General features: G+C 36.6%; 1 protein-coding gene across 2 annotated transcripts in view; it reads left to right on the plus strand.

Annotated features, from left to right (window-relative positions):
* SAC8 (SAC domain-containing protein 8) overlaps positions 1–25452 on the plus strand; it is a 170894-nt gene that overhangs the window by 82721 nt on the left and 62721 nt on the right. The window contains exons 10-11 of one of the 2 annotated variants that reach the window (XM_090016125.1): positions 5300–5386; positions 5479–5556. The exons of the other annotated variant lie outside the window; for it this stretch is intronic. Of the exons in view, the coding sequence (XP_089872251.1) occupies positions 5300–5386; positions 5479–5556 (165 nt within the window). The remainder of the gene's footprint in view (positions 1–5299; positions 5387–5478; positions 5557–25452) is intronic. 2 annotated transcript variants of the gene reach the window in all.

A 25452-nucleotide genomic window follows, 5' to 3' on the forward strand; every position in this document is an offset into this window, starting at 1 on the left:
GTACACACACACATATATATATATATATATATGTTTATACATATATTTTAACAATATTTAGGGATGCAGAAAATTATATTTAAGCATCAAGAACACTAAAAATACATGTAATATACATGCAGAAATTTGCAGACATGTTTAGGGATGCAGAAAATCAAACATCTAGAACACTAAAAATACTTGTCATGTGCATGTAGAAATTTGCCGACATGTTCAAGGATGCAGAAAATCAGATTTAAGCATCAAGAACACTAAAAATATATGTGATATGCATGCAGAAATTTGCAGACATGTTCAGGGATGCAGAAAATCAGATTTAAGCATCAAGAACACTAAAAATACATGTGGTATGCATAGAGCAATTTGCAGATATGTTTAAGAATGCAAAAAATCAGATTTAAGCATCGAGAACACTAAAAATACATGCGATATGCATGCAGAAATTTGCAGACATGTTTACCGTTTAGACCCATACAATTTAAGCCATGTTAAACCCTCGTTCTATCGCAAAAAGAGAAGAACCCATACCTTACTGCTGCAAAAACACAAAAAGAATTAAAGAAGAAGAAGAAGAAGAAGAAGAAGAAGAAGGAGGAGGAGGAGGAGGAGGAGGAGGAGGAGGAGGAGGAGGAGGAGGAGGTGCAAAAGGTGACACCCTTCTCTCTCTCTCTCTCTTTTCCTCTCTCTGCTTGACGTTTTTTTGGGAGAGAGAGGCTTAACATATCTCTTTATAGAAGAAAGACTCTTCTAGGGGGTGATGCCCTCCTTAATTAAGTTGGGATAGTGTAACGTCCCTAGCTTATCTTCGTGAAAAGTGGATTTTTTTTAAACAATTGCGGAAACCAAACCTAAGGATTCCGGGTCTCACAAATTTAATAATTACCAAACCACAATAGGTAATTCATTGAATCAATTGAAGGAATAATCAATTTTATTAACCAATATAATGAATGTCCTAAAAACAAAAATAAATAAATAGTCTCTAACATATGGCCACTCTGTCAATAACATCAGAACATGTCACGCAAACTCGCAGGCTACATATAGCAAGGCGCCCTATCATTGAGCTCCTGATTCTGAAAAACATTTTGAAATACAGGGTAAGAACTCGAGTTCTTTGTACGAATATCTCTAAAAATCCAAACAGACAGGAAAGAGCATAAATCAAATTCATGCATAAATTCAGAGGAATTAAAAAAAAAATCATAATCAATTTACCATTCAAGCATTTAAAACAAGTACCATGAAATAACAATTTTTATACGAGACATAATATGTACGAATGCATGAACTAATGCAGAACAGTAAAGATGCATGATTCAATGCATAATAACTTATTAAGTTATTATCAGAGTTTCTTTTGCATGCATGTTCCTATTAAATGCACACAATTTTAGTTCCACTTTTCATTAAATCCGCGGATACTCAAAATGGGCACAACAATTCTCGAAGTTGAAGATAGGTTCCCAGTTGTATCTTAACACACAATTTGTATTTTATTATTGGGTTCAACACTTGTTCCTCGACCGATATTAGGAATCAACACCATCCATCGGAACATTAGAAATCAACATATAATGTCGGGACATCAGGGAAATCAACATCCACTTATGCCACTTTCTTGGTATACTAATAACAACAATTGTGTCAACAACACCCCCCAGGCAAAGTGACTGAAATCTCCCTAAAATCGTAGTTGGGAGGTAAACCACCACATCGTGTTCCAGGGTACAATTGCACACAGAGTTTTCGTATCCTCACAGTTTCCCCAAAACTGCCATACAGGATTCTCACACTATGGAAGGGACATCCAGGAAGAAAATTAATTACACAGTCTGTCTCTTTTATCTTTTTAAACAAATTCAAGTTCTTAACACAGAAACCGTTTTGCAAATCAACATGTAAAACCAACTCGGGCCCTGACCCATCATATTTCAACAATGCAACAATTTTTGGAAAGCCAATAATTCCAGAACAGATTTTTGCAATGCATAAACAAATTTTTTTTTTGAACAATACATGCTTCGACCCCACATGGCCTGCAGTGGTTCACATCTGACCACAAAAGCATTTCAAAAGATATATGCATCTTATGCAAAATTTCAGTGAACATGCAACAAACAATGTTTCCAAGCATGTTCACAATGCAAAATCAAGCATACAAAAATGAATGCACATGAAGCCAACTCATAAGCATGCGAGTAGATGCTTGCAAAATATATATCATGATCAATTGCATGCATAAACATTCAAACATGCACATGATCATATTTATGCAAACATCAATATAAATTCAGAATTTTCATGCGTTTGATATGCACATTCGCAACATATTATTGGAATATATAACATGCACAATTAATATTCAATACATGTATCATCTAGCACCATGACATGTGGTTTGCCGCATGTCACCGCTGTGTTAAAGCAAGCAACAACATGCTGCCCATAGCTTGCTCTGCTGCCAAAATTCACATCAGGGTGCTAGTGCTATGAACAACACTCTGGCTGCAAAAAGGGTGCAACACTGCTGCCCCTAACCGCTCACCGAATGTAGCTGAAAACAGGCCGCACCCAGCAGGGTTATAGGTAGCCCAATAACAACATAAACAGATTTTTATAATTGCAACATTTTGTTATGAATGACAACAGTTCAATAAGCAAAAAAATTCAACAAACAGTTTGGTATTCATAACAGTGAAACAATTTCACAAGCAAAACATCAATTCAACTTTTGATATACATAATAGTGGAACATGTTTTTGATATACATAATCAACAAAACAATTTTCATCTACCACTTGATGCTAATCTTATCAGCATAGGGGCATTTCATGGTTTTGTTATGACAGTCACATAATGTTGTCAAAACCGAGTTTCATAAAGTGAAACTCAACTGATGATCGTTGGCCAGACTCTCTTAATCTTTAAATTGGTTACTCTTGGATTTCGGATTCGGATACGAATCCAAGATCCAAATCCATATGAATCCCAACTTGCACCAAATCCTAGTTAATATGGGTTTTGTATTGGGTTCAGATCCATATCAACTCGGATCAATAGGATCGGATAGGATCTGATCCAATCCAGAAAATGATAAAAAATAGAGGCATGTCATTTTTTAAAAAACACGATTTTTGGGCCAACCGTAACCCGATTTTAGAAAAATGAAATATCAATGTTCTCATAATTACGAGACGCATCTAACACTATACTTACCTGATTTTCGCTTCCGAATTTTACCTGAATTTCAATCGAATTTAAAGGTTAAAAATAAAAAGTTTCTCAAATATTATTCCCCTCGTTTTGGTCTTGTCAGTGGGCTCTGGGTCACGCCCAGGCCCAACTGACGTCACCTATATTAGAGGATATTTTCCATGATTTTTATCACTTTTATAAAACACTTAGCCAAAATTTCAGAAATTCCGAATTTAAAACTATGGAAAAACACACGATATTACAGATAGAGTTCTATTTGACATAGAACTCTTCCCTAAGTTAACTACCCCCATTTAAAAAAATATATTTATACTTATATATATATATATATTTATATTAAAGTTTTAAATTCATTCTTTTTTTTTAAGTTGTTATAGGTGGGCTATGGGTCTGGGTTGGACCCATGACCCCAATCCACTCGGGTTTCAGCCCATATATATATATCTATTTATATTCATGGGTATTGGTCAATATGGATCTTGGACCCTATCCAGATCCATTTTGATGTCGGCACCTTTATTTGTATATATGTGTACATGGGTCTTAGTCAATATGGAAACTAGACCGGATCCATATCCATATTGATGTCAGCCCCTATATAAGTATATATGTATACATGAGTCTTAGGCAATATGGATCCTGGACTAGGTCCAGATCCATATTGACGTCAACCTATATATATATATATATAGATCTCGTCAATAGGCCCTGGACCATATCCAGACCCATATTGATGTCAGCCCATATATAATAATTTATTATTTTCAATTTCAGACATATAAAATATAATTACTGAATCAAAAATTGTATTTACAAACTTAAAATATACGGAAAATTATGAGATATTACAGGAACCAAGTGAAGCTTACTGTGCTATATTCAAATATGCTGATATTTGAAAATTTCAGGATCCTTTTGGATACTGTCATTTTAGAAAATCAAATATCGATGCATTCTCAAGAATATGGGGGATACTTGTGTCTATGGTGCCAGCTTAGTGCAGGACTGATGGGGATGTATCATCAACCATGCATGGTGTATGTATATCTATGACTGTTGATACATCTACTGTCTTCAGTTTTTATGAGCAAGTTCACCCCATTTTTGTGCCATTAACAAATCCATATTGGTTCCTTACATTTTCACTGCTATAGTGTTTGATTTCCTAGGTGGGTTCCCAGGAACATTTTTGAGTACCAAGACACCTGTCCATCCAACCTACACACACACGTGCACACATATGTATCTATGTATATTCTTAGGCATTTTATTTGATTCACATCTTAGCTCAAGCATGTTGGGGCATATAACTCTTCACATAAATGCAAGCCTGAGTTGATTTCATTGTATTTCATTCTCTTTGCATGTTAAAACACACAAATCAATGCATTATTCGTTACTCATGGAGTATAAAGATGGTTTGTTATCCCATTATTCTATTGTAAGCTTGCTCAAATCTTGTCAAGAACATGAATGAGTTTTACATTACTATGTTGACAATAATGAGCAACAAGGAAACTGAAGGAACTGGGTTTGTTAAGATTAGTGCTTTTGTGGAGGTTAAGTCAAAGGCATTAAAGACAGATGGAGACCAACAGAATATCCTTCACATGAGACTGGGTTCTTTGCAAACATTGCTCCACTGCATTGGTCTCTATCTGATCTACATCCTCTATGAATAGGACTTCAATGGATTTGTGGGGATAGAAAAGGATGCTCACTCTGGAATTGGCTCCACTAAGGATGCTATAGATATCACTTGAGATATGTTATGCTGTTAGGCTTTAAATGTAACTCATATATTGATGACAGCTAAATACCTTTTGGTGACTTGGTAAATTGTTGCAATGTAATTTTTCGTATAGAATGCTGCTACATAAATATTTTGCTGAGGGTTTAAACTCTTCTGTCTATCTGAATAAAGGTTGATTCAACCTGTTTTCCCTTCAATATTACTTTGTTCGCTGGTATAAAGTTTTATAATTATGTTTCTTTGGTACTATGAGGAGCCCTTCTTTTTCCAATTACTTAAATTCTCTTCTTTCATGCTACAGGATTAATTTTTTTTCTTTTTTTATAGATACGTGGGTCAATTCCCCTTCTTTGGGAGCAGATTGTGGATCTAAGTTACAAACCAAGGCTTAACATAATTAATCATGTGGAAACAGTATGTTGCTTCTTATGCTTTTTGGCTGTTGTAGCTTTTCAAGAACAATACTATATTGATATGCTTCAATTTTAATATTTAACTCTTTGCAGTCAAGGGTTGTGGAACGCCATTTTATCGATCTTACACAAAGATATGGGTCAATCTTTGTTATTGACCTAACTGATAAGGTGGGTTTGTTGAGCAATTCACAGATGCAATCACTCTTTTTAATGTTATAAACAATGATAATAAGTTTTGGTTTTTTATGTCATAGTTCTTAATTATTCCTTCTCCTGCTTCAAGTATAAGAGGCAATGATAGTTCTCTATATAGGTCCACATATTGCTTTCCAATATCATTTTAAATGATTACAGTTTCTGTTATAAGCTAAATATTTTTCACTTTATACTCCATTCCATCATATAGTATCCGTGTTTTTTTGTCATGTGATTAAGAAATTTGTTTTGTACCCTTTATACACTAACATTGGTATTTTCAATAACTCGTGGAATAGACATGGTGAGGATGGGTTCCTTATTGGAGATATAGTGTGAAATGGTATTTGTATAACTTATCATTAACGGTATTGTTATAAAGTCAGTAAAATTAAAAGTGAAGACTTACTCTTACTAATTGTAACGACCCCAATTGTCCCTCAAAAATTAGTGATTTTTTTTTTAAATTATGGAAGACCTCCCAAGGACTTGGGGTACATCACACATTTAATATATCCATACTATAAACTATTCTATGCATAAAGCCAATTTAAAATAATAAATTGAACTTCATTTAAGTAATCAATAAGTCAAAAGTTCAAAAACTAAAATCGACTCTATCTAAATCCTGCACACAAGTCAGAACCCAAGCCACCAAGTCATAAAGCTTCGAGTCCTCTAGCCAGCCAGTCCTACGCATCATTGAGCTTCTGTGCTTGAAAAACAATTTTAGAAAACGAGTAAGAACCGAAGTCCTTGTACAAATTCCTCTAAAAATCCAACAACAAAGAAAATAGCATAAATTAAATCACGCATAAATTTAAGAGGAAATCACAAGCAATAATTTACCAGAATTAACTTACCATTCAAGCATTCAACAATATCATGCTAAATCAAATATTTAGAAATGCATGGAAGTTATGAAACTAATACTGAACAGTAAAGGGTGCATGAATAACTTCTTAAGTTATTTATTAAAGTTACTTTTGCATGCATGTCCCTATTAAATGCACACAAATTTAATTTCTACTTTTCCTTAAAACTCGTGGGTACTTAAAACCAGAGTTGCCAGTCGAGGAAGCGGGAGCGGGAAGCGATACTAGAAGCGGAAGCGAGACACTTCTAAAATTTTAGGAAGCGGGAAGCGCGGGACGACTTAGGAGCGAACCGGGAAGCGTCTCGGAAGCGACCTAGGAAGCGTCTCAGAAACGAACTGGAAGCGACCTAAGAAGTGAAGAAGGAAGCGACATAGGATTCAAATGAGAAGCGAATAAAAATCAAAAGGGAAGCGAAAATGTAATTATATATTTTTATTTTATAAAAAAAAAGATTTATGTCATCATTGACAAAATAAAATATGTATCTAAGACAATAAATAATATAAGTTACAATTATCTAACAAATGCCTCATTTGCAACTTTCAAGAATTTAAAAAAAATACATCAAGAGAAGATCATAATTCACATTCCTGTTGCAACCATTTAACAAATGCATGCAAATACTAAATAATGCATTAAGAAAACTAATAAATTTGATTAAAAAGCGTACATTTTTCAATGAAAGAATTAAATGACTTGATTGTTGTAAATCTTGTGATCTGTACAACATAGAAAATGAGAAATCAATAAACTCAAAGATTACATAGAGATATGGTTAAATTTTTAAGCTATAAAGTTCTAAACTGTAAATTATAAGTTATAAAGTTCTAAACTATAAACTTAAAATTAACATAATCCACTACTTCAGTTCATCAATGCAAGGTTCAAAATAAAAGTACATATCAAACCAACAAAATATTACAAGACCATGACAAAAAAAAGTAACATAAAAGTTTCTAAGTTGGACTACTCCAACTACATCATCAAAAGAATAATTAAAAGTTCAAGAGTTCATTAATCTATCATCTTTCTCTTCCCCTTCAAGTAAGCAATAGATCGAGAACTTTCTGCATCATCACGTGCTTCTTGTCCTCCACGACCATGCCTTCTGCTCCTTCCTTCATTTCCTATAATGAATATGTTAAAAAATAAAAATGTTTAAAAACCTTAATTTAAAATATAAAAAATACATATATAGAAAAAAGTTAAAATAAAAAACACAAGATCAACATACCTTGCCTAGGTCTCCTGCTAAAGAAACGATCAATCCGACCTTGAGGAACTGATGATCGCTCTTGTATATCTGCAATTCTACTAGCTTTGTTGGATTGATTTATATCATCTTCAACTTCATTTGTACGTATGATTATTAGAGGTAATGAAGCTCTTGACTGTGCATCTTTGGGTTTGGATTTGGAAATAGTGCTTGATTGTTGTGCACTGTCATCCAAATCTCTCCATCGCATGACCTTTAATCTCAACGTATTTTCTTCTATAATAGGAAGTTCTAGATTGATATCCCATTTTCGACTAGGTCCTTCTTTGTAGCGATTGTTGCACCTTTTATAATAAGAATATAAAATATGAATGCTAATAAACAATCAATGATAGAAAAAGGAAAAAAAAAATAACAAAACAAAAGTACAACACAGTTTAATTATACCTGTCAATCAATCGAAGATTGAAATGAATATACACTAAGGTATCAACACAATTTTCATTGAGCCTATTTCTTTTAACATTGTGAATATAACTATAGGTGCTCGATACTCTTTCTGAAGAAGATGTGCTAATAGGTTGAGATAAAAAGTGGCTAATGCTCTCAACTCAGGTGTATCACCACCATAAAAACGCTACCAATTAAGTACCAACATTGTAGGATTCAATGCATCTATTCTTGCTGCATTTCGGCTAAATCTTCCACTTCTTGATACAAAAGCCACAAGTTGTGACCTATAAAGTGTAGATAGCTCTTCATTTTCAGCAGATATGACTTCAAGCGCGAGCATTGTACCGTCTAAGATATCATTATCCTTTTTTGCAAAAAAAAATGTTTAATAACTATAACAAGAAAATGCAAATAAAATAATAAAATAATAAAATAATTAAATCTTTAAACTTTATTAAATAGATAAAATAAAATTTTTATTAGGAGAAACTCGTTTGACTCCTCCTGCTGCTGGGATCTTGAGATACTTCGACTCGTAATATTTTGGAGTAAACATGTGGGCTAGACTATGGAGAGGCACATTCATTCTATCCCATCTATTTGAGACAATCTGATGAATCTTTTCATATAAATCTGGTTGTCCTTTAAAATTGTCTTTGATTTTCCCCAACATGTTGTCCATGTCTTCACACACTTCACCAATTATAGGGCCTTTCGGATCACAAAATTTAATCATCTTATATATGAGTTTTGTAATCAATAATGCTAAACGTACATAATCCCAATATTCTTCATCAAGAACAGTTGTTTCTGTTGTAACAGTGCTTTTTTTCATAGTTTCATCTGTGCATGATTGCTTCCACTCGCTCCATCTATCTGAAATTACTGTGAGCCTCAAGCTCTCCCTCACATCAAGCAAGCGCTTCAAAGTAGTATAATGTGAAACAAACCTTGTTTTTGCAATCTTTATTAGCTCTAATTTTTCATTGCTTCTAAAGACTGCTAGTGCTTTTGAATGATTTGTGATATACTTCACAATTTGCAAATATGTTTCTCCCAACCAATGAAACTCATGTGCCAAATCCTTAAAGATCAAATTAAGTGTGTGCACAACACAAGGTGACAAAAAAATATACTTATACGTTTGTTTTAATTCTTCACCTGCTAACTTGCAATTTGCTGCATTGTCTGTAATCACTTGCACTACATTAGAAGGCCCCACAATTTTAAATCCTATCTTAAAAAACTCGGCAATGTTTGCAGCTTACTGTTGCACATTATAAAAATCGCTTGCATATAAGAACATCGAGCCAAAACAGTTTGATGCAAATATATTTATCAAGTGTTTGTTCTTGATATTTGTTCAACTGTCGGAGACAATGGAAACTCCAAACTCCTCAAACTTTTCTCGAAATTCATTTAACTCTTTGTGAATACACTCTTTCTCACTGTCAAGCAACGTTGTTTGTGCTTTTTCATATGATGGGGGTTTATATCCAGACACTTTACTAACTTCAGATATCATCTCTTTCCAATATGGTGATCGAAGCACATTGAAAGGTATGCTATTTGCACACAAAAATCTGATAATTTTGTGATCTACATCATCTCTTTCTACCTTTTTAAATGTATCACGAATATCAACTGTTTTTCGGCTTCCACTAGATGCTGTAGTCATACTAATAGGCTTCTTCGGATTATCAATTTTTGATCTCCTCAACTCAAATGCACTTGATGAAACCTCCACTCGGCAAACTTGTCTCTTAATTTTTCTTGCCAATTCTGCATCTTTTTCAACTACAGGGCAAAAGGCAATCCCAACACTTTGTCCCTTTGGAGATCCCATGAGATGTGCAAAAACTCGAGTATATGACCCATGATAAATATTTTTGCAGTGCTTGTAAATAAAAACCTGGGTTCTACCTTGCTTTCCTTGCCCACTCTTCTTTTGTTTCAATACATGGCGCCATAGCACTGTTGTTTTATGCATGCTAGGTGGTTCATCATCTTGGTCATCTTCAGAATAGTAGTCATCCAAGTCATATTCTTCTTCATCTTCCTCATCAAAACAATTTTCATTTCTGTCCTCAAACTGATATGGACAATTAGAAGACCTCTTGCCCTTTATTGCATTGTCCTTCCCAACACCACTAGACAATTCATGCTCCAAATTGTACAAAGAATCATCATCGTCATCATAATTATCGTGATCATAGCTTGTGATGATCATTAATGAAGCAAAGAACAGGAAAATATACCTGCATCATAAAAGTATAAGAATCATTTTAGAACACTTTAAAAAAACTATTATTAGCAGCAAAGGATGGAGAGTGAATAACACAAATCATTAATGAAACTGGAATGCAAAAACAAAAGGGAAAAAAAGAGACCCAAAGTGAACCATGAATGTCCCTTGCAATCGAATTCTCGTAAATTACCGTGGGGTTTACTAAACAACTTCAGTGTCAGCGCACATAAACTAATCATGCTCATTTCTTAAAATAATCCAGACAATATGTATCACACACAGCTTCACAGTCACAATCTAAATTTCAGAACTATGAAACCTATCAGATTTCCTTTTTCTAATAGCATTAACACCCATAATGAATACAGAGGAAAGCATCAAGCCTCAAAATTCAAGTTTAATTAAACTAAATCTCAAACAAACATGACAGTTGAAACACCACAGATTTAATTTAAACCTGGAAATCACAAATAGGTAGAAGCCTGATAAATCCAATCTAAAAAGAACTGCAGACTATAGTTCTATTTATTCTTATCAGAAATTTTGGTTTAATGCCCATCAAATCAAATTTAACGAATCAGTATATGAATCAGCCAAGAGTCCAAGACTCAATGTATATAACAAAATCTGTGTGTAAAACCCATATGGTTATATATATGATTCTTGAAAACCTGTCCGTAATAAACATCAGACTTATACACACAAGCATCGATCAATCGATTTAACCACAATCAATGTGAACCCATTTTAGAAGGATGCATATTAAAAATCTATAACGCCAATCAATTTATTTCAAACATAAACAATTTTGATCATACGTGAACCTAGTACAAGAAACAAGCAGATCAACATTTAAACCAACACATTAAAATCTCAGCAAAAGTCCTTAAAAGAAATTAGATCTTTTTATGTTCATCTAAAACCCAAATTAGAAAACTGATACTTGAATCAGCAAAGATAGTCAGTGTTCCGCCCGTATCACAGGGGGTGTACCCAGAGTGATACAACTATTCCTATACAAGGTGGCGATAGCCCCTATTCGAGTCTAAAGCCACTCACCCTATGGTAACTGCGCTCACTGATTCCACTTTTTGACAGATTGCAAAAATTTTGGCATGGTTTATGAACAATATGGACCTCAAAAATTGTGCAAATATTGCAAAATTTAGAAAAGCCAATGAGGCATGGTTCTTTCTTAAGGGTATGTATACCCAAAAGGATCTTGCTAGACAATTTTTTTGTTAAGAGAAAATTCGTTCCACTAGACAAGCGGATATGAGTGTCCGTGACTACTTTAGCTCTTTAACCCTTCTTTGGGATGAGCTCGTTCTTCTTGAGCCTAAATGGGTGGCTCCGGAAGATATTGAGTTAAGAAGAGAACAAATTGAAAATGAACACTTTTTCCAATTTCTTCATGGTCTACGACCGGAATATGAACAAGTTAGGGAATCCCTTCTCCATAGAAGTAAAGCCTTACCCATTGAAGACGCCCTTGCCGAAGTATGCCAAGAAGAAACTTGACTTGGCCTAAGTATCAAGAGTGATGAAGTTTTGGCCGTTTCTAGGCCCGGATCAAATGTAAAAGCATATAGACCTCCCCACTTTAACAAAAACAATGGATATAGAAAGGGAGTGATTTGTCACTATTGTAATGAACCGGGTCACATTAAACCGGTTTACCCAAAGCTTAAAGGAAAAGTGGCCGCGGTTGGAAAAAATTCTCCAAAGAAGGAAGAAGAAAGTGTCAAAGAGGGAGATATCAAAGAAACTCTCAATCATATCTCTGAAGTTTTCCAACATCTTCTCAAGACTTCTTCATCTTCAACATCCGGAGCCGCCGTCGCCTACTCTTCATCACCTTCAGGTATGTGGATACTAGACTCTGGTGCTTCTTTTCACATGACATCTCATAAAAACTCGCTTTCTAATGTTTTTTCCGAACCCATATCTTCTTATGTTTCAACGGCCGATGGGACATCTTTAGAAATTGAAAGTATTGAAACACTTGATTTTAAAACTTCTCAAACCTTCTTTGTTCCTAAAGTAAGAGTCGTTCCAAAAATTAATCTAAATCTTTTTTTCGTTTCCCAAATCACCGATCATGGATGCCAAGTCTCTTTCTCACCTAAAGATTGCACCGTGCAGGATCTCCAGTCAGGGAAGCTGATTGGGCAAGGCCATAGAAGGGGTGATCTCTATTTTATGGATTTTTTGACTCTTCCATCTAAGTCATCTTGCAATCTTGTAAAGGACAAAAATATTGGTATTTGGCATGAGAGACTTGGTCATCCAAATTTTGTAAAAATGTCTCTCTTTCCTTTTTTGAACAATACTTGTAAAGATAATCATATGACTAGTAAAGATTGCATTTTTGGGAAATCCAAAGCTACTCCATTTCCTCAAAGAAATTATTTCGCCACTCGGCCTTTTGAACTTGTTCATTCCGATGTATGGGGACCTTCCCCTATTTTGTCCAAAGGAGGATTTTCGTACTATGTGGTCTTTATTGATGACTTCACTCGATTTACATGGATTTACTTCTTAAGTCGCAAATCCGAAGTTTTTTCCTTCTTTAAAGAATTCCATGCGATGGTTAAAAATCAAATTTTGGGAAATCTATCAATTCTTAGGTCCGACTCGGGAGGTGAATACATGTCCAATGAATTTCAAAACTATTTAAAAGAAAACGGAATTTGCCATCAATGTTCTTGTCCAAACACTCCGCAACAAAATGGTCTTGCGGAAAGAAAGCATAGATACATAATAGAAACCACAAGAACCTTATTAATCTCAAAAAATATTCCAAAATCCTTTTGGGCCGAAGCGGTTCTAACCTCAACATATCTTATCAATAGAACTCCTTCATCTTCTTTAAAAACTCTTTCTCCATTTGAGAAACTTTACAATATGTCTCCCGATTATAAAAGACTAAGAATTTTCGGATGTAAATGCTTTGTTTTAACTCACAAAAATGATAAACTTTCTTCTAGAGCTATTGAATGCATTTTCTTAGGATATGGCGAAAAACAAAAAGGTTATCGATGCTTTGACATATTCAATAATAAACTTTATATCTCAAAAGATGTTACATTCTTAGAAGAAGAAAATGGTTTTTCGCATAAACCAAATGAAGATATTGATTATTCATTTTTATTTGACTTATTACCTCAAGAAAAAGTCATTGATGATAATGTTGAACCTAGCGAATCGCTCATAGACGATTCTTTTGAACCTCCAAATGATGACCAAAATTTAGAAGAAAATGTACAAAGGCAAATACAAGTCTACTCTAGAAGAAATGAAAGTAATCCTCCTTGTGCCCTTGAAAAATTCTCTCAAAATGAGTCAACTGAAGAATCCTCTCAAAGAAGATCAAATTGTATTTCAAAAATACCAAATAGATTTGTATCTTATGATTCTTTTTCTCCAAATTTTCGGGCATATCTGCTTGCTCTTCACACAATTCATGAACCAACTCATTATAATGATGCTAGACAATATGCTCATTGGAATGAAACAATGAAACTGAAACTTAATGCACTTAAGAAGGCTCAAACTTGGGAAATCGTTGATCCACCCAATGGCAAGAAACCCATTGGATGTCGATGGGTTTTTAAAGTAAAAACTAAGAGCGATGGATCTTTAGAAAGATATAAGGCCAGGTTAGTGGCCAAGGGATATGCCCAAGAGTATGGGGTAGATTATGATGAAACCTTTGCCCTTGTTGCTCGAATGACTAGTGTTCGAGCTCTTATTGCAATAGCCTCTACTAAAAAATGACCAATTTTTCAACTAGATGTCAAAAATGCTTTTTTAAATGAAAATTTAAATGAAGGAGTTTACATGGAACCACCTTCGAGTATGAATTTAAATGGTAAAATTTTGAAATTAAAAAAGGCCTTATATGGACTTAAGCAAGCTCCTAAAGCTTGGTATGATAAGTTTAATAATGTATTAATCAATTTAGGATTTACTTCTTGCTATACTGACACTGCTCTTTTTGTTAAGAAAACAGGTAATTTCATTGTTATTCTTCTGTTATATGTTGATGATATGATGATCACTGAGAATAACAAAAAGGGGGTAAATGATGTGAAGTCTATGTTAAAAGAAACTTTTGATATGTCTGACCTTGGATTCTTGAGATATTTTTTAGGAATTGAAGTGGCTTACTCCCCGCGAGGATACATTTTATCTAAAATGAAATTGGCAGCTGACATTTGTACCAAATCAGGAATATCTGATGAAAAGAAAGTTGAGACTCCCGAAGTTATCAATGCAAAACTGAGACTTGAAGATGGTGTTCTTCTTGAGGATCCAACCCCCTATCGTCAATTAATTGGATATCTCACCTATTTATCCATCACCCGTCCAGATATAGCTCATGCGGTTCATGCTGCAAGCCAGTTTCAGCATGCACCTACTGCAGTTCATATGGCGGCTGTAATAAGAATTGTGCGATACATCAAAAATACCATATCCAAGGGACTCTTCTTATCCTCTTTCTCATCTCTTGAATTAACTGCTTTTACTGATGCTGACTGGGGAGGAAATCTCAATGATCGTATCTCAACTACTGGTCTTTGCATTTTTTTAGGTGAATCTCTCATCTCGTGGAGATGCAAGAAGCAGCAAAAGGTCTCACTATCATCTACTGAAGCTGAATATCGGGCTATGGCAATGACAACAATGAAAATCGTGTGGCTCAGAGGGCTCCTTGGTGACATGGGTGTCCTCATTTCCTCTCCCACCAAGCTCTGCTGTGATAACAAAAGTGCGATCTACATTGCAAGCAATCATACGTTTCACGAACGGACTAAGCATATCTAGATGGATTGCCACTACGTTCGAGATGAATACCTCAGAGGAACTATCACATTATCATACGTCACTTCAGAATATCAACTGGCTGACTTCTTCACCAAAGCGCTCCCCACTCCACGATTTATGTTTCTTCTTAGCAAACTTTCGGTCTTCTCCCCGTAAAGTTTGAGGGGGCGTGTTAAATTATGTATATATATATATATACATATACTTATATATATACATACGTATATATATAAGTATATATATACATATATGTATATATATACAGTTTTTCTTTTTATTCTCAAAATACCCGATAGGGGTATTTTGGTAAATCCCCAAGTAAACCCTTTTTCCTTTTTCTATTTTTCTTTTCTTCTTTTTTTCTTTTTACCTTTTTGTAAGACCACAAGGGCCCCACTCATGTAGTCGTTGGGGCTCCCAACGACTGCATGGGAGCCCCTTGTGGTCCCTTCTTCTTGGCTTCCTCCTCTATAAATAGAGGAGGCTTCCTCTTGTATTGTAAGGGTTGTTCACCCTCCTCTTTCTTTCTTTAATAATATCCAACTTATGACTTTTGGTCATTTTTCCCTTTAGTGGGTTTTTGTATACACTTTTAGTGTTTGTGTTCTTGGCTCTTGGAATCACTCTTAAAGAGTGATTTGCTTTATTAGTGCTTCCGCAGCCCCCCTTTTCATTACATATTTAACATGTGAAGGTGTTTTTCACACGTCGTTGAATATCAGTTTTCACAAGTTGAACATCAGTTCCTGCATCCTTCGATTCTGACAATTTACGACCCTGTGTTCCAAAAAAAAAAAAGAGAAAGGGGGGGGATTAAATTTTTTCGTGGATACTCCTGTTGATTCTTATTCTCAATGGATTCTTATCACACTCAATCAAACCTTTCTTCAAGTTTTCTCAACCAGCTTGTTTCTGAAAAGTTAAACACTTCAAATTTCTTGATTTGGAAGATACAAATTATTCCTTTCATAAGGAGTCAAGGCCTCTTAGGTCACCTGGATGGAACCACTTCAGTCCCACCAGAATTTGTCCCGAGAGAAGAAAAAGATGATAAAGGGGCAAGTTCAATCGTGTTTGTCAAAAGTGTTGAATTTCTCAATTGGGAAAAGAAAGATCAATCAGTTGTTGCATACATCACATCAACTTTGTCTCAAGAGATTCTCGTTGCCATTCCTGACAACTGTACAATACTACAACTCTGGGAACGATTGGTTCAAACATATTCGCAGGTTTCTCAAGCAAGGGTTGTTTTTCTGAAAAGGGAATTTCAGTTGCTAAGAAAAGATTCTATGACCATCATGGAATATTTGAACAAGATAAAGATCATCACAGACCAACTTGCAGTTATAGGGTGTGCTGTTAGTGATAATGACATGGTGCAACAAACTCTGAGTAGATTGGGATCTGACTGCAATATGATAGTTACTTCACTATTGTGCCTTCCTGTTCTTCCTACCTTCGATGAGCTACGAGCCAAATTGATCCAGTATGAAATGACTCTGAAGGGATTCTCTGAAGAAATTCATAATCATCCAAATACTCAAGAAGTTTTGACCACAGGAGTGACTTATGGTAGAGGACGGGGATGAGGAGGACAAGGGCGAAGTGGACACGGAGGGCGTGGTTTGCTTCCCACTCCAAACATGTTAACTCATGCGCAGGGACCAAGACCCATTCATACTTGCTTCCTTTGTAACAAGAATGGGCATATCAAGGTGAATTGTTGGCATAATCCAGAGAATAAAAGAAAGGGTCCACAGACAGAAACCAAAAGAAAGTTCTCAAATACCAGAGACAGTGGAGAGATTAAAGAATTGTTGATATCTGCCTTGTCAGAGTTAAAATTGAAGCAAAGTGATGAAGGCACCTGGTTTGTCGATTCATGGGCAGCAACTCATGTAACTGGCGATGCAGGTAAAATTTCTAACCCTATTCCTTATTTCAAAAAAGTAAGATTGTCACTGGAGACAGATCCCACCATCCTGTTTCTCATGTTGGAAAGACTATCATTTCCATGTCACATTCCACTCTTACTCTTTCTGACGTTCTTCATGCTCCTGACATTAAGAAAAATATTGTCTCCGTCTCCAAACTTATTGATGATAATAAAGCTTCAGTTGAATTCACTCCCATCTCTGTGCAGGTCAAGGACCTACACACGAGGGAAACATTCGCTGAAGGAAAGAGACGAGGCAACATGTATGTCTTTGAAGAAGCTCCATGTCATGATGTTCGCCCTTCTCACCTGATTTCGAAGCCTTCATCAGAGTCGTGTTCATCCTCTTCTGCCAGTGTTTTTAGTATCTCTGAATGTAATAAGCCATTCTTATGGCATAGTAGGTTAGGACATTGTGGGAGTCATTTTATTGAGAAACTTGTTTCTAATAATCTCATTCCAAAAGAAAGTCTTAATGAGGATGAGAGCATTCATAAATGTTCCAGTTGTCTTTTATGCAAGAGTCATGTATTGCCTTTCCATTCCATTAATAAGAGAGCTTCAAAACCTTTTGAGATTATTTGTTCTGATGTGTGGGGACCCGCCCCAATTGTCTCTGAGTCTGGAAGCAGATATTATCTAATCTTTGTTGATAGCTATTCTCGATACACTTGGATATATTTCATAAAAAATAAGACAGAAGTCTTCTCTTTGTTTCAAAATTTCTTTTCCTTGGTCAAAAACCAATTTTCTGAGTCCATTCAATTTTTTCAATGTGATGGAGGTGGGGAATTTTCATCCCGTGATTTTATTTGTTTTCTTCGAAATAACGGAATAGGAAGAAGGGTATCCTGCCCTCACACTCCTCAACAAAATGGGATTGCTGAACGAAAACATAGACATATCGTTGAAAGTGCCATGAGTATGCTTCATGACAGCAATCTTCCCATCAACCTATGGACATAAGCTTTTCATTCTGCCGTACATGTGATAAATAGATTGCCGATGGTCGTTCTGGAAAATAAGTCTCCTTATCACTGTCTCTTTGGAGCTCATCCTAGTTATCATGATCTGCATGTTTTTGGATGTGTTTGCTATGTGCATATTGATCGGTCCCTGAGAAACAAGTTTCAAGACAAAGCCCAGAAGTGTAGGTTTGTGGGATACGCAGATGACTACAAAGGATATAGGTGTTATGATCCCACCAACAAACGTATCAGAATCTCAAGAAATGTTGTCTTTGATGAACAAAATTTTGATGACAAAGCTGATGCAACGAATATACCATCTAAAGTTACTATCCTTGGTTTAGTTCAAAACTTTTTGCTGGCTCCAGTGAAGCATGTGTGAAAACTGCTGCAAGGATTGAGAAATGAGAAGAGAAAAAGAAGAAAGATAACTCGGGTACCTGTTAAGAATCGGCCGCCACACTAATCTCTCTATTCTGCTGTTAAGTTTAATAGGGTTACAACTTCTTTTGCATGGACAAAACTGCCCTGCATTAGTAATACAAAATACATAAATATACATGTGATATGGATCCTTCAATGGATCCATATATGATCCATATTCTAATACCCTCCCTCAAGTTGTGCATGGGATTGAACCATGTGCAACTTGTTCTTCAGATACCAAAAACGATTACTTGTGAGGCCTTTTGTGAACATATCGGCGACTTGGTCTTCTGAAGTCACATAAACTGGTTCAATCTCTTTGTCTGCTATCTTTTGTCTGATGAAATGCTTGTCAATCTCAATATGCTTAGTCCGACTGTGATGAACAGGATTGAACGCAATTTGTATAGCACTTCTATTATCACACATAAGAGTCGAACTTGAGATATTCTCTCCCATCTCTGTAAGTAGATGTCTAATCCAGGTCACTTCTGCTGTGGTAGCTGCCATAGATCTATACTCTGCCTCTGTACTAGATCGTGCCACAGCCTTCTGTTTCCTGCTACTCCATGAGGCTAGATTTCTTCCTATAAAAACACAGTATCCTGAAACGGACCTTCTCTCATCTGGGTCCCCTGCCCAGTCTGCATCTGTGTAAGCCACTATGTCATGTTTCGGTGTCCCCCATGAAGATTGTACATATGTGAGTCCATCACCTACTGTGCCTTTTAGGTAACGAAGAATACGTTTAACAACATCCATGTGACCAGTCTTTGGCTCATGCATGAATTGGGATACCTGGTTTACAGAATATACAATGTCTGGTCTAGTAAAAGTAAGATACTGTAACATGCCCACTAAACTGCGATACTTGCTTGCATCATGGTATAACTCACCATCACAAATACTGAGCTTTTGACTGACAACACTAGGTGTAGGTAGAGGTTTGCAATCTATCATTCCTGCTTTGGTAAGAAGATCAAAAGTATATTTGTGTTGGGTTAATGACATTTTTCCATCCTGTCTGTCCACCTCTACACCAAGGAAATATCTCAGTTCTCCAAGATCTTTCATCCTGAATCGCATACTCAGCAAATCTTTAATTCGTCTAATATGGTCTGGAGCATTACCAGTGATCACGATATCATCAACATATATAAGTAAGAAAACTATATTGGATCCATCTCTGTATATAAATAGCGAATGATCTAGTTGGGAGCGGAGGAAACCGTGGTTCTGAATCTCTAAGGAGAAGCTTTTAAACCACGACCTGGAGGCTTGCTTTAAGCCATACAAAGCTCTGCTCAATTTGCATACATATTCTTTTGGGTCTCCCTCTGCATAGCCTTGAGGTTGCTCCATGTAGACCTCTTCCTTTAAATCCCCGTGAAGGAATGCATTTTTAACATCAAGCTGACTAAGAGTCCACCCATGTTCAATGGCCAGGCCAAGAATAATACGAATGGTTCCCATTTTCACTACTGGGCTAAATGTCTCATCATAATCTTGACCGTATTCTTGAGTGAAACCTTTGGCAACAAGACGTGCCTTGTATCGTTCAATGCTACCATCAGGTTTATATTTAATCTTATATACCCATTTTGAACCAACAACATTTTTATCTGGGGGACGACCAACTATCTCCCATGTTTGACACTCTTGAAGTGCCTCAATTTCCTCATTCATTGCTTCAATCCATTTGTTGGATTGAATAGCTTGACGAAATCCAAGTGGTTCCTCATGTTTTTCAATCTTGGATAGAAAAAGCTGAAAATCCATAGAGAAGTTATCATAACTCACCCATTTCTCAATGGGGTGCCTTATCCTGCCTGATCTTCTTGGTCCCTCTTTGTTACTGGACAATGCCACCTGTCCTTCTGTAGGTACATCAGTTTGTTCTCTGGGCCTCCTGGTATAGACATTTCCTTTATATCTTTGACATTCTGTTCCTGATGCCTCATCTGAAACTATCTCATCGTTTATGCTTCCAGGAGCCAAAGTAGTATGTTCTGCAGCATGTGAGATGAGTTCAACACTTAGCCATGGATCATACCAATTGACAGATGCGTCAATATGTTCATAATCATGATCTGCTTTATTTTTCAGAAAACTATTTTCATCAAAAATAACATTTCTAGAGATTCTGATCTTCTTGTTGGCAGGGTCATAGCACCTGTATCCCTTGTGTTCATCTGCATAACCTACAAATTGGCATATAGAAGCTTTGTCCTGAAATTTAGTTCTCACGGATTTATCAATATGTACATAACACATGCAGCCAAAAACTCGTAACTCATCATAATCTGGATGTACTCCAAAGAGAACATAATAAGGGGACTGATTCTCAAGAATAGGCATAGGGAGACGATTTATCACATGAGTGGCAGTATGAAAAGCTTCTGTCCAAAGACTAATGGGCACGTTAGAGCCATGCATCATGCTCATTGCACTCTCCACAATATGTCTATGTTTACGCTCAGCAACTCCATTTTGCTGTGGAGTGTATGGGCAAGAAACTCTACGATGTATCCCATTATCTTGAAGAAAATCTAAAAATTCTTTGGAGGAATACTCACCACCCCCATCACATTGGAGAATTTGAATATTTTGAGAGAATTGGGTATTAACGTAGGCATGAAAATGACGAAAGATAAGGGAAACCTCTGATTTGTGTTTCATAAAGAATATCCAGGTAAAGCGAAAAAAGTTGTCAATAAAAGATACGTAATATTTACTTCCAAAAGAAGAAGGATTGGGGGCTGGGCCCCAAACATCAGAACATATTATCTCAAAAGGCATGGAGGCTCTTTTATTTATTTGATGAAAGGGAAGTACATGACTTTTGCAAACCTGACAACTGGAACACATCTTATTCTTCAACGAAGGTGGAACAGACTCTGGAAGAAATCCATTGGACACTAATTTTTCAATAAAGACTTGACTACAATGACCAAGACGAGAATGCCAAATTTCTGGCTTATTACATTGAGATATACTTAAAACACTTCTAGAGACGTGATCAGAGTTGGAAGGCTTCAGAACATTGGAGGCTGGATCTTCATTGAAGATATACATGTTTCCACGTCTCTCTCCTTTAGCGAACGTCTTCTTCGTTTGAAGATCCTTGACAAAGACAGAAGTAGGAGTAAATTCAACAGATGAATTGGTAGAATCAATAAGCTTGGAAACAGAGACTATATTTTTCTTTATATTTGATGCATGCACAACATCAGATAAAGGAATGGACAAAGATTCAGACAAAGGAATGAAGACGTTGCCTACGTTTGAGATAGAGTGGTGAGTTCCATCTCCAGTTACAATATTAGATTTTCCAAAATAAGGGATCAAGGTAGAGAACTTACCTGCATTGCCAGTGACATGAGCAGCTGCCCCAGAGTCGACATACCATATTCCATCATCATTCTGCTTCAGGTTCAAGTTAGCCATAGCTGACAAGAGAAGATCCTTAGCATCATCACTGACACGAAAGGTACCCGCAGATCCTGATGTAGCAACATTTCTATTGTTTTGTATTCTATTGCGATTTTGAGGATTCTGAGGATTGAACCAACAATTGGCTTTGATGTGGCCACGTTTGTTGCACTGGTAACACGTGGGAACATTCCTTGTCAGACTGGGAGTGACATTTGGTGTAGGTAGCAACCCACGTCCACCTTGGATTTGTACTCCCCTACCTCTGTTGCCACGCCCTCCTCGTGTACGATCAGCAGTCATCCCGGTGGCAAGAACATCATGCATAGACGATTGCCCTGTTGAAGCATCAGAAATGCTTTTCAAGGACATCTCATACTGGAACAGTTTAGCACGCAAATCTTCAAAACTAGGTAACATAGGCAAGCACGGTAAGGAAGTCACAAGGACATGATACTCTGATCCCAAGGCATTCAGGGTCTGCTGCACTTTTTCTTTATCGGACACTGGATATCCAACAATGGCTAGTTGATCTGTGATGCTTTTGACTTGATTTAAGAACTCAATAATAGTCATTGTCCCTTTTTTTAAAAGTTGGAATTCGCGCTTGAGAAACAACACCTTAGCCTCTGATATTTGAGCATAAGTCTGAGCTAGATTCTCCCACAATTCTTTAGTTGTACAATCATCAGGAATAGAAACAAGTACTTCTTGTGTCAGTGTAGAAGTAATGTACGCGACGAGAGCTTGATCGCGCTTCATCCAAGTAACAAAAGTAGGATCACGAACAATGTTTGGTAAGTTTCCATCTTCTTTTGCTTCTTGTGGAATAAATTTTGGAGGCATTGGAGTAGAGCCATCCAAGTGGCCTGAAAGATCTTGGCTTCGGATGAAGGGAGTGATTTGACGTTTCCAGGTCAAATAATTATTGGTATTCAATTTTTCAGAAACTAGCTGTCCAAGAAAATTGGAGGAAAGCCCCGAGCTGACTGAATTGTCCATTTGCAAACTTATGATAGAGAACAGTTTTGTGGTAGGGCCCGACACACAAAGGAGATTATGTCACTAGTCACGACAGAGTAATGGAGAATCAAGAAAGAGGAAAACAACTTTAAGTCAGCAAATCTGCGTAGGGTTCAGATCTGACTCAATCAATGAGAAATGCAAACAATGATAGATAACAATGGATAAAAGAAAAGGAATGTAAAGACGCTATTGTTGCGTGCTTGAGCAAATCTGTATAGGGTTCAGATCAGACTCAATCAATGAGTTGCGTGGACCAAGAAGATGTGAAAACAGGGAAAAAAAACACGAATGACGTGAACAGGAGGTGTTCACGTGACCAGGGTGTTTAAGTGACCAGAGCTGAGTTGTGTAGACCAAAAAAAAAATAAAAAATAAAAGGGACTTGTGTGACCAGACTTTACCAGGTGTGTCACGTGAGATGAGGAATCAAAACTGTTCCAGGGCAACTTTATTCAGATGAGACAGAAATGATGAGGCAAGAATAAAACCTGACAAGAAGAAAGAGGGTGCAGCCTTATTCAGATGAGACAAGAAATAAATGAGTAAAACCTGATGGCTAGAAGACAAGGGTGCAACTTTATTCAAATGAGACAAACTTGATGGCTAGAAAACCAAGAAAACCAAGTGCAGCTTTATTCAGTCAGCAGCCTTGCGTGAGACAAACTGGAAGACACGAAGTTGGAGAACACAACTTTGATGAGAAGGGGAACACAACTTTTCTCGGTCCCGATGGAGGCCCTTTTTATTCCCAGAGGGGTCGATGCTCTGATACCATGTGAAAACTGCTGCAAGGATTGAGAAATGAGAAGAGAAAAAGAAGAAAGATAACTCGGGTACCTGTTAAGAATCGGCCGCCACACTAATCTCTCTATTCTGCTGTTAAGTTTAATAGGGTTACAACTTCTTTTGCATGGACAAAACTGCCCTGCATTAGTAATACAAAATACATAAATATACATGTGATATGGATCCTTTAATGGATCCATATCTGATCCATATTCTAATAGCATGTTCATTAGATTGCGTGCAACAATAAGAAGAGATGTTTTAGAACATTGAGACGCCGGGATCACAGAATGCAGAGGAAGTACCGGGCAGATACAAAGGTATTGTCTATTCTAGACAGAGACCGACAACATCAAGTCATTCAGATCATGTCTCAGTCGCCAATCCAACTTCTTCTCATACTCTTGAGGTCAGAAAATCAAACCGCATACGACATCCCATTGATAGGTGGGTTAGCTATAACAACTTCTCCTTAGATCTTCAACTCTTTTTAACTGCACTCAATAAGGAAGATGAGCCCATTATGTACTATCAGGCAGCCACTTCTACCAAATGGGTAGAAGCCATGATGAAATGCAAGCCTTACATGAATGTGGAACCTGGGAAGTTGTTCCCAGACCACCTGACAAAAATGTTGTCGGATGTAAATGGGTCTACAAAATAAAGCACAAGCCAGATGAAACCATTGAACGATATAAGGCAAGGCTTGTGGCAAAAGGATTCACTCAAGAAACAGGTCAAGACTATGATGAGACTTTTAGTCCTGTTGTAAGAATGGGAACAATTCAGATTATTATCTCTCTGGCTGTTGAACATGGATGGAAGTTGAGTCAGCTTGATGTAAAAAATGCTTTCTTGCATGGGGACTTGAAGGAGGAAGTGTACATGGAGCAACCCTCTGGATATCAAGAACAAAATTGTAAAACTCATGTGTGCAGGTTAAAGAGAGCTATCTATGGTCTAAAGCAAGCATCTCGCTCTTGGTTTGATAGCTTTTCACTAGAGATTCAGAAACATGTATTTTCACGTTTCATGCTGGACCACTCATTGTTTATTTTCAGAAGTCAGACTGTGACCACTCTGTTATTAATTTATGTCGATGATATTGTTATCACAGGAAACTCTACGTCCCATATCCAAGAAGTAAAAGACTTACTAGGTCAGAGGTTCAAAATGAAAGATCTTGGACCTCTGCGCTATTTTCTTGGTGTAGAAGTTGATAATCAGGCTCATGGCTTGACACTCACTCAGCACAAGTACACCGTAGATGTTCTCAGCAAGGCTGACATGAAAGACTGCAAACCTCTGGGAACTCCGAGTGTGCTTCATAAAAAACTTAGCGTTCATGATGGAGATCTGTGTGATGACCCCACCAGGTATCGAAGCATAATAGGAATGTTACAGTACCTCACATTCACTAGACCTGATATTGTTTATTCAGTCAATCAAGTGTCTCAATTTATGCATGCGCTACGTACTGGACATATGGAAGCTGTCAAGCGGATCCTTAGATATCTGAAAGGGACTATTGGGGATAGATTGACATACTCACCACAGCCATATGACAAGATGAGCATAGACTCACTGTATATTGTGATGCAGACTGGGCAGAAGATCCTGATGAACAAAGATCTACATCAGGATATTGTGCCTTCATTGGAAGAAATTTA

The sequence above is a fragment of the Nuphar pumila genome, chromosome 8, assembly GCF_984573655.1.
Source record: "Nuphar pumila chromosome 8, dmNupPumi1.hap1.1, whole genome shotgun sequence".
Lineage (NCBI taxonomy): Eukaryota > Viridiplantae > Streptophyta > Magnoliopsida > Nymphaeales > Nymphaeaceae > Nuphar > Nuphar pumila.